Raw genomic sequence first — 10899 nt, forward strand, 5'->3', positions numbered from 1 at the left:
GATAAAATTCGCTCTGAAAACAAGAACAGGAAGGGAATACATGTTGAAATCCACAGAAGAAATAATGTACGTCCCTCAGTCCCAGTAACTGGTCTTCTTTGGCACTTGAGAACGATCACAAGTAGTTTGCCTTTTTATTCATATAGAACAAAATTTACAAAGTCATTCATACATTTTTGTTTTTTTTTTTTTTCTTTTGTTTTTTACTGACTTCGAAAATTGGGAATATTCAAAATACACTTTTACCCCACTTCATTCTTTCATTATTTACACTTATATACAAGAAAAATGTAAGAGTTTCTTTGCTTTTTTTTTTGTTTGTTTGTTTTTAGTTTTGTATTAAAAAGCTCTGCTGGTTGTGTTACTGTTTGTTTTCATCAAATGGATGTTCCGTGAGAGGGCTCCATTGCTTCTGGAATGACTCCCCCCGGCACAGACTGAAATGACATAGGGATTGGGGTTTTCACGGGGCTCTGACGAAATAGTCCTCCATTTGGCGACCTGTGTTTACACTGTATGGAGGGCATGGTGGCAGAGCTGCTCAGGGGCAGCGGCAGGTTGCTGCCAGAGGCAGCTGTGAGTGTCCTGCTGGCACCATGAGTTGTCTGTTCTGGTAAAAAGGTGGTGACAGAAAGTTGCGTGTTCTGGTATTCGCGTACCGGCTCCAGGGTCTGAGCTGGCTGCATGCCACCGATCTCCAAGGCTGAGATCTCGATGGACGCTGGAGAGATCTGCTTGTGGGCTATGTCTTCATCGATTAAACTGTTCATGCGTCTATGGACCTGCTCCAGGTTCACTTCTTTATCCTAGTGAGGAAGAGAACAGAACAATCACTCACAAAGCAACCGCCTTTTGTGTCCCATCCTTCCCTCTCCTCTATGTGATGGGAATTGGTGTTTACTCATTAGATTGCTTTATGTCATCTGTGCCTGTGCAAAACCTCGAGGTCTGTCCAATGCCTCCAAATGAGAACACGCACTGAAGAAAGCGCCATCTCCATTTCAGCCTGCAAAGCCCACTGATGCTCTCAGTATGAAACTCCCTGAACATAAAACGATGTCTCAGCCAACACATCTTGGCATCAGTAGAGCTTAGCACTCTCACATATCTGAAGCACACTTTCTGAAGATTACAGCAGTGTAATACTGTGCACAGCCTAGCTGGCTCCAGAACATTTGCTTCACGCACCAAAATCTACCGGCCAGGAGTTATGGTGGTGAAGAAACTTTCCTTAACCAGCAGGGAGCACTGTGTCACCTACCTGGCAAGATCCATGGAGCTCCCAGAATGGCATTAAAATGGAGACCCGCTCTTGAAGCCCTGGCAGGGGAGCATGCGTTTGTGAACTGAACAGTTGTGGGATCAACTACAAGCTGTCTATCACTTTGGCATCTCATCTGGTAAAAGTTTACATCTGTTTTCAGTGTTTGGGAAAGCAGCCCCAATCTTTAGAAAATGCATCACTGTCCTTGAGAATGAGTCATCTACGGCTCCCAGAGTGGTCTTGTCAAGAGACTTTTGGCACCAACTGCCACCATTTTAGCTTCCCAAGGCCAAAAAAGTTGCCTTTAAAATTTGAAGTAGCAAAGACCTACAATGGGCTTTTATGACCTCAGTGCGGCATGCAGGATGTCCAAAGTGGAGAACAATCAAACTGGCAGAATAAAGCCAACCACCTGGGATGTTATATGACTAAATTTTAATAGCTAGCAGTCTATAAAATAAAAAGGTATTATATCATTTCTCTATATTTCAGAAAGCACAGCTGTGCAGTTACAGCTCTTTGATGCAAGTGTAACATACTGCAGACTAGCAGCAAAGTATCTGTAAGAGCCCAACAGTCCTGGAACTAAAGGTAGCCTCTGGTCTGACAAACTACACAGTGTTCTCAGAGAAAGCCGAGGCTAGGAAATGGGACTACCTGATGGGTCCCAGTAATCACAGAATCATCATAGAATCACAGAATGGCCTGGGTTGAAAAGGACCACAATCATGATCTGGTTTTCAATCCCCCTGCTGTGTGCAGGTCGCCAAGCAGCAGACCAGGCTGCCCAGAGCCACATCCAGCCTAGCCTTGAATGCCTGCAAGAATGGGGCATCCACAACCTCCTTGGGCAACCTGTTCCAGTGCTTCACCACCCTCTGTGTGAAAAACTTCCTCCTAATATCTAACCTAAACCTCCCCTGGATCAGTTTAAAACCATTTCCCCTTTCCTATCACTATCTCTGACTGCCCATAGCTCAACATGTTCCTAACTGGTTAAACACACAACCAGTAGCCTTAAAGAAACTCTTGTCCATGCCAAAACCTAGGCTCTGGGAGTAGATAAGAATGAAGGGTTGCTGCCAACTACCCCACATAATCTTTTACCATAACGTTTCAGGTGGGGCACAGTGAATTATATTATTCCATGTCGTACACTGCTGTGCAACTTTACCTTCAGCCTTAAATTGACAATGAAGTCAAATCCAAAGCCCTAGATTCCAGCCACTGTCAAATATAGATTTGTTTGTATGATTTAAAATGACTTTAAACCACTTCTGTATTTTTCAAGAGCCATTGGATTTGGTGATCTCTGTATGGATTTGAAAATGAATTAGTGTAACATGAACCCAAACCTCTGAGCTTATGCTAGGTCTCCAGTGAGTTCAGCTGGAGTACAATTGTTCAACAATTACACAGCCGAGCAGCAGTTTGCACCTCCCTTCTTAATCAGTGGAAAAATGATTCCTATTTCATTTACATAAAAAGCCGACCAAGCCCCCAGTGCTGCTCTCTGGGACTCTGGGGATATTATCTTCCTCACCAGAGAAATAGATAGAAACTTTTTTTTTTTTTTTTTCCCTTAACACTGTTTTTTCAGATAGATTCTCTAATCAAATAATTTTGAGTTAGATAAAATCAATGGAAAATAAATAAAAAAATAGTTTATGGCAGAAAGGAACTGGACAATACTTGATAAGATAGTTGCTGTAGATACATCAAGTCTTCACCAACCTGACACGTCAGGCTCCTTATTCTCTAAGTCAGACAATGCTCTAAGCTGACCATAAAATCCACTGCAAGGAAAATTAAGCATTTGTGATATAATGGCCGGAGTACAAGGATTTAATTTTAGAATTTATGTAGCTCTGTTTCTTGAAATAAAACTGTGTACTGGGGACAAGTGCTGGAGGTGTTCTTAGCATTATCCTCAGCTGGGAGTAAGGGCTCAACCTCTCTGAGAAGCTTCATTTTGTACAGTGTCTGGCCATGCACTTCTGTATTTTTTTCATCTGTCTGCCAATGAAAGATTGCAGCGAAGTTCTGCTTATCTGCAAAGTTCAGCTACTGTAGCGTCTGATGCCATCTGTGCCTAAGGAAGCTAACTCCCCAAAGCCCATTAAACGGTGCTTCTTTAGGTACCCTGTACTACACGTCCTTTTCCCAAAAACCCTGCATGCTTGTATTCAGACTCCTAGGTTAGCATTTTAGTTATCTGGGACCCACATTCTTCCCAATACTCTACTACGAGAAAAGCAAATGTAGAGTACTCAGACAGAAGCTGAGCAAATACAAGAGGAAAAATATTTCCCAAATAAAGCTTTCAAGAAATATTCATGACTCCTTTGCATTTTTATGAGCTTTTATCTAATGCTTTCTTCAGATCATTTCAAGTGAAAATATACATCAACATCTTATACTTGTATTTTTTGATTGCATGCACATCTCCAGTGCATTCCATCCTGTTTTGCTATGGAAACAAAAATAATGCAACAGGGATAACTAGCCAAGCCAGAGAGAACAGTATAGTACTGATATTTGTAACACATAGCTATTAACTGTTTGCTGAGGAAAAACACATTGGTGAAGGAAGCACACTCCTAATTTGGAGAATCTGTGCACAACATCATAAAATTCAAATAATTCCTCCTTGTTATAACATTTAGCTCTTTGAAGATGTAAAAATAAAGATGGGATGACCCTACTAGACATCTAATTCAGATGAGAGGGTTTTATTAATGACCACCCTGTTGGGGAGGTGCCACTCTACTAGTCTAAGAGGACTGCCATCCTTTCCTCCCTATGCACAGTGCTGCTCTGGAACAGCACTGTTCATAAATGGTGCAATTGCAACTGTTTATGTTTCACAGTACAAACACGTGCTTAACCATGCACAACATTTTGCTGTAAAGAAAAAGAGAACCTAATTCCTGCACACAAATATAACTTTTAATCTACTACAAAACACTTTAAGTAGAGAAGTAAATGCTTGGGATTTTACTAGGAGGTTGTAAGGGGGTGGGATTTCATTTGCCTGTTTCTAACTCTTTATTTAACGAGGACAACTCTCTGGCCTTACTAAGATAAGAGAAAAAAATAAATAAAAGCCTCAAAGAGCCCAGAAGTTCACATTATTCCCTCTTTCTGTTGCTAAAATAGGATGTTCGTAAAGGTTAAGGAAAACAACTCTCTCTCTTAGGATTAATAAAAATACACTGTAAAGGTTCTTCGTTTTTCTTTGCCTTATCAGATGAAGAGCAGCTAAATAACCAAATGTCAAGCTTTGTACGAAACTATCCTAATGTTGAATGAATGATTTTTCAAATGCTTTAAAAAAAAAAACAAACAAGGATCCAAGATAAAGATTAGAACCACGTGAAAAGATTAGTTTGTCCTTACATACTAGAAGACCGCTTTGAATCCTGGGATTTCCAGAACAGAAGTGTTCTGAGTGTTTTATTTGACAAGTGAAGCTTGCAGAATTTGTAAATTCTGTAAAGATCATCTTTCTTTTTTCCTTTATTGATCTCCTAGAAAATTCAATAACAAAAACATGCTACGGAAAAGTAACAAGATAAATGGAAAGGGTTAAGAGGTAATAAAGCCAAACAAACAAATCTTAAAAGTTATGACATTCTTCTCCTTTGTCAGATCAGTGTTCTTCTCTTTTTTCAGCTCTGTAATTCTCAATTAAGTATGAGGCATTTGATAGCATTTAAAGCCCTTTGCTGGCATTTTTTCCTCATTTCCTGAAACCTTGTGATCTTAATTCTGAAATGGTAATATAACACTCCAAAAGACTTCCAAACTTTCCAATGCTGTAACTGATCTCTATTTTTGTATTTCTCCATGGCAAAATTAACGAATTAAAATTGCTAAATGAATATAAATTAGCAAATTGAGGCTTGGAGCTGGGGAACAGCAGAAGAGCTGGCTCTGGCAGCTGGATGGGAAGAACCAGAGCCACAGGGGGGTATGTGTGCCCATTTTCCAGCACAGAGCCTTCTCTGGCCCAAAGGCAGCCCCTTGCTGTTTCTCATCACAAATGCTTCTGGCTTCAGCTTGTTCTCTTTCAGAGATGAATGAAGGAGCTCCAAACTTAATGCTTCAGTGTCTGAGGCAGACACATTACTGAAGGTTACCTTTCTTTCTTTTCTTGTGCTTAATATGCAAAACTTAGTTAATGTTATAAATGTAACCTCTACAACGTTTCAGGCCAATTCAACTTCATTTTTCACGTACAGCTACATTGGACAAATGCTTATGGTTCTGCTGCCAAAAGGAGATCAAATATTTTTCCTCTGCTGTCTTCATAATTCTATTTGCAGTATTAATGTTATGCTCCAAGTAGATAAGTTAAAGAAGTTAATCAGTGAAGGGGAAAAAAATACCTCATGTAAAGTAAATGAATGATAAACACAAGCTTATCCTTCTCCACATTAAGGAAAACAGCTAACCAAACAATGCTTCTAGTCAGGAAATTATCTCATTCATAAATACCAATTGAAATGTCATTCTTTTTCAATGAGTTTGACTTCTCTAAGGGCAAATGAAGGGTGTGTTTCAGGTACATCTTAAGGACTTGATTCTGAGTGACAGGCTCAGTGGTCTATGACTGAGAGCAAAGCACACCATGGCAAGCATCTGCATGGATTTGAAGGACGCTTACCTGAATTACCTAAAAACAACTAGCTCTGCACAGCCGTGACTGCAAGGAGCTACGGCTCGCTGGCAGAACTAAGCTTGGTTTTATCATGCAGAGAGAAATTACAGCAATATATAAATTATAATAGAACAACTCTAACCATAGTATTTTTTCTAGCTTATTTTCTGCCACTTTTTACAGTGGGCTCTAAGGAAAGTGTGTGGGCAATCAAAATGAAAGAACATGAAACTACTTGGGAGGTTTGGAGTCAGTTAATGTTGTCAGACTTAAGAGATGCCTCAGTGTTGGGGAGGAGCCAATGGACGCTGTTCTCAAGAAATTGCCTATGTCACTCCCAACACTATTAATTCAAAGGTGTTCTGTTCAGCTGCCTGGCTTGCAATAGCTGGGATTTTCCAGAGGAAAGACTTTTGTTCTTACTTCTAATTTCTACCGTCTTATCATAAAGTTCAACAGAAGACCAGATAAAAGTTACAAGTTGATGACGCAGCTCCAGTAAGGTCAAATGCTCAGAAAGGAGAGTTGGCTATCTGGAGAAATTTGATGTTAGAACTATGCCAAAACTATGACAAAACAGCATTTGCACTCACACCTGTAAATGAAACTAGACTACAGCAGGAATAAAAGTCTGATGGTCTGGACTCTAAATATCAGACACAAAAAACTTAGAAATATGAAGGATAATTTTTCAGTGAGAGAATGAAAGCCAAACAAGAGATAAACATTAATACTGATCATTCTGTGGAACAACTATTTAAGAAAGTAAGGTAATTTTGTGAGTAGGACTGGGGTTCAAGAGTTGAGTCAAGCCCCAGCCTCAAACACACATTCCCTCTTCTGACCTTGGCGAGGTCACAGGCCAGTCCCTCTCCCATCCATATAATATCTATTAACACATATGCATGCGCTGAAGACATGTCATGAGAGACAGAAGGCACACATGTACCAAGCAACTCAGGAAGGAAGTTTCTTGGACACTTCCATGAGCAAACAGGCAAACTGCATAACTGAAAAAGAAAGCAGAGAAATAAACCCCAAACAGGCAGGTTTCCCCATTCACCCACCCACAGGCTTCTTAGCTTAGCAGCAAAATCAGCAGCTCTGCCCAGGTCCCAGCTTTGTCTGGGAAGGTTCAGACATCACTCATTCACACATTTAGCTTGTTAGGGAGAAATGAAGAAACAGCAGCTCTGTATTTGTTTAAGAAAATACTTCTTTTGAAATGCTGCATTCACACTGGGTCATTATCGTTGCTTTCAGCTGCAGCTATCACATATGTAGAAATATAGTTTTAATTTATTCCAGGAGGCTCTGGCAGAGTGGCAAAAACAGACAAAATTGGCTTGTTCAAGAAAAAAAAGCAGCGAACATATAAGTAATAGGTGTGCTGCAAAAAAATGACAACACAGTATGGTATTATATTAATACAAATAGCTCCTTTTAAATACAAATCTGTTTGCCACACTCATTATTTTTAGAGATTCCACAGTCGACAACGCAGTGAAATACAGACAGATGTGTAAACAGATGTAGTGATGATGTATGCTTGCTGTCATTAATTCAACAAAGGCAACTGACCTAGTCAAACAGCACTTAATGTTACATAAAATTTGCTGAGTGGTTTTTGAGTGTACTCTACGAGATGCTGGTTTGACCATAACATTATCTTTCTAGAAATAAATAGAGATGCATCTCTAGAGTCTATTTGAAAACCTGCTTTTATAAACAGGCCCAATTCTGCAATCAAACTTCTGCTCTTATAAGTAGAAACAATACCATGTATTTTAAATTAGCAATTAAGTAAGCCATTATCCATGAAACAGCTGTCAGAAGAATGCATTGAGACTGACACTGGTTGAGGTCTGGTAAACCATTATCCAACTGAAATGATAGAAGAAATAAGAGAGCTTTGCAATATATTAATTTAAATTGATGTGTAATCACCTTTGAAGAAATAAAACATTGTTAAAATCTATATAGAAGATGCCACCTTATTCACTAGGAGGTGTGTTTTCACCAGAGAGCAGACATTTTGTTATGAAGAGAAAGCAATATTTTTTTCCTTTCTAAGGGAAAGTAAATCTGAAAAAAAGTAAGAAATAAAGGAATACTGAAAAGTTTATATCACTGTGATAGGAATATATTATAGATACATTGCCAAATTCCATTCTCACCTTCCCCTATTCAGAAAATACCTATAACTGGTAAAAGAAACTATTACCAAAACATGAAAGACCAATGAAGTGGCAGAGATTTGCTACAGAACTGTTGCAGCATCAAGGCATTTCAACAAGTAGTCCACATCTTCTCACACTCACCTTTTTCCCCTTGATTAGGGTGGCTCTATTTAACCTGAAGTCACGTCTAGCCAGGGTTCTAATTCTGATGATGGCCATGACTGTCCCATAGTCTGTGCCAGGAGGAGAGTTAGTTCCCCACCGGGCCATTGAAACAGATGATGCACACCAATTCAAATTAACTAAACATCTATTGTTTTTTTTTTTCTATTGTTTTTTTTTTTCTCTTCAACTGCAACTTCATGATACATCACTGTGAACAAATATGCAGGCAACAGTACTGATGGGACATCTACTGCAAATTAGGTGATGACAGGCAGACCCACAGTCTCTTGCAGTGACCTATTCCCGCATTCATTGTAACCCATGAACTAAGTGCAATCACAAAGAAATACTAGGTAGTCCTCACAACCAACAGCATACTCAAACCTAGAAGTTAAGAGGCTATGGTAGCATCTTCATTTCTTAGTATAGAAGGAGACATTCAACATCATGCTGAAGTATTCAAGCTTTAAAATCCTTACCAACCTCAGTTCACAAGCAGTAGATTCAACTACAAAGAAAGTGAATGACTAGTTCACATTAAACAGATGTTTCCACAGTTTTCATGAACTTAAAAATGCATGGATAGTAAGAGTGCATAGAAACATTGTTCAAAACAAGCAGCAAAATGCAGTACTGAATGAATGCTGTTGGAGAAGCATGCCAAAGTCTCTCAAAAGGAATATTTTTAGGAGAAAGGAGAACTTGTACAAAAGGAAACCTTTACTGTGTACACACTGCCTATACTATAGTCACAGGCATTTACAGCAACACAAAGATTAGGTCAAAGGGGACTTTTCAGGGAGAGGTTGAGGTGGGGAGAAAACTAGCAAGGATTCATCTGTGCAGGCATTTTCAACAACAAACCAATTATCTGTATATTATAAATTCTCACCATGCTTCTGAGGCCCAGCCTCACATCATTGGCCATCTCCAGACAGAAAGGGAAAAGAAGATGTGGGGAGACAAAAAAGGATCAAAACAGTGAGGCTAACAGTATATTTCATATTTCACTCTTTAGCAAACATATACTAATTACACTTCTGGTTTGAAATAGCAACTTCTAGCCACTGTAACCAAATAGGATGATCCTTGAAAATGGTGCTGGTTTCAGAACTCAACTATGACATCTAAGATAACTCTATGAGATGACAGATAATTTTTTTTACAAGCTAAATGTTAAATTCACCGAAGTTTTGTTCCAAAACTCACTAAAATTAATGTCATTCTTTACATTATTTTACATAGCTTTTAAATCCTACATTATTATAGAGCTAATAAATGACATAATTTTTCGCCCTATTACTACCCTTTACCAGAGTGATTTACTCTACTGGACCATCAGCATAACAGATTGCTCTATCACCATCCTTCTTCACCTTACAGCCTAAACTCAGAAATTTCCACACTTTGTGTCAAAGGTACACGAGAGAGCTGGCAGAGGAGACATAAGGAGTTGCTCATACAACCCATTTGGTCCCCAGCAATAATTGCCTTGCAAAGACTCTCCTCTCTACTTCAGCTTTGAGAAAGCCTTAGAAAACTGTTATTCCTGATATTTACCTATAAGTATTTTATTTAAAATTTAACTCTTTAGAGATTTCTGCGTCCACATTCAGGGCAATATTTTGGAAACTGCACAAGATCCTATTTCAGCATGAGAAAAGAAAGGAACAAATCGTTAGATAGCTCGAACTGAAATTTAATTTCAATAGACAAATAGATTTATAAGTTGCCTGTTACTATAGCATTTTTCTTCTTCAGCAAGAAGCCAATACCCTTTAAAAGAGGCTGTTCAGGTTTATAAGACACTACCTAACTGTTCAAGCAACTTTTGTGACACAAAAAATAAAGACTTCTTCAGCAAGTCATCCCATTGCAAACAATGTCCAATTTCAGATGTACGTAGGTTTCAAAGCAACTGAATTTAATCCTACACTGAAGGTGAATGGAAGTGTGTGCTCAGTGTGGTTAGGATCAAACTCTCACTTAATTTTATGTATATACTTAAAATCCCTAGCTGGATCAAGACCCAGGTCCCTTTGAAAACTACTTTTAAAAAAAAAAAAAGCAATAATGGAACAAACTCATAAATTAAAAAAAAAAATAAAATCACATTTTATGTTGTAGTTTTTTGTTTTTTATTTTAAACTTTTACTGACTCGTTATTAATGAACATTCAACATCCCCTCAAGAAGCCAACTTTCAAATACCACCATAGGCTGAGATAAAATATACAAACATTAGCTCTGTAAACATTGTGCAAAGAATCTAAAAAGAATCTGATGCATTAAGGTTCCAATTCAGTAAAATACATAAGCTCATGCCAAGCACATGAGTAACCCCTGAAGTTCTCTAGGACAGGTCACGTAATGCAACATAAGCAAATACCTAAGTTCATTACCAAACTGGAGCTTTAAACAGGTTGTTTCTTTCTGAGTTTTCTGCATGGCAACGTTCATTTTTAAAATTTATTTCTCTTCATTTTTCAGTTTTTTCCTTCTTTTTTTCCTTCCCCCCTAAGGTTTATACTGAGAAAATCCAGATAATATCCCTAAGAATCTTTTCGGGCTTTCTAATACCACTGAAAGAAAAATTAAAGCAAACACAAAAATCCCTTTCTTGCACTT

General features: G+C 38.5%; 1 protein-coding gene across 2 annotated transcripts in view; it reads right to left on the minus strand.

The window, feature by feature from the left end:
- Window positions 1–175: 175 nt before the first annotated feature.
- Window positions 176–10899, minus strand: part of GRID1 (glutamate ionotropic receptor delta type subunit 1) — a 511185-nt gene continuing 500461 nt past the window's right edge. For both annotated transcript variants that reach the window (XM_052677974.1, XM_052677976.1), the window contains one exon: window positions 176–806. In XM_052677974.1, the coding sequence (XP_052533934.1) occupies window positions 378–806 (429 nt within the window). In that variant the 3' untranslated portion in view covers window positions 176–377. The remainder of the gene's footprint in view (window positions 807–10899) is intronic.

Source organism: Tympanuchus pallidicinctus, unplaced genomic scaffold (assembly GCF_026119805.1).
Source record: "Tympanuchus pallidicinctus isolate F22 unplaced genomic scaffold, pur_lepc_1.0 scaffold16, whole genome shotgun sequence".
Taxonomy (NCBI): domain Eukaryota; kingdom Metazoa; phylum Chordata; class Aves; order Galliformes; family Phasianidae; genus Tympanuchus; species Tympanuchus pallidicinctus.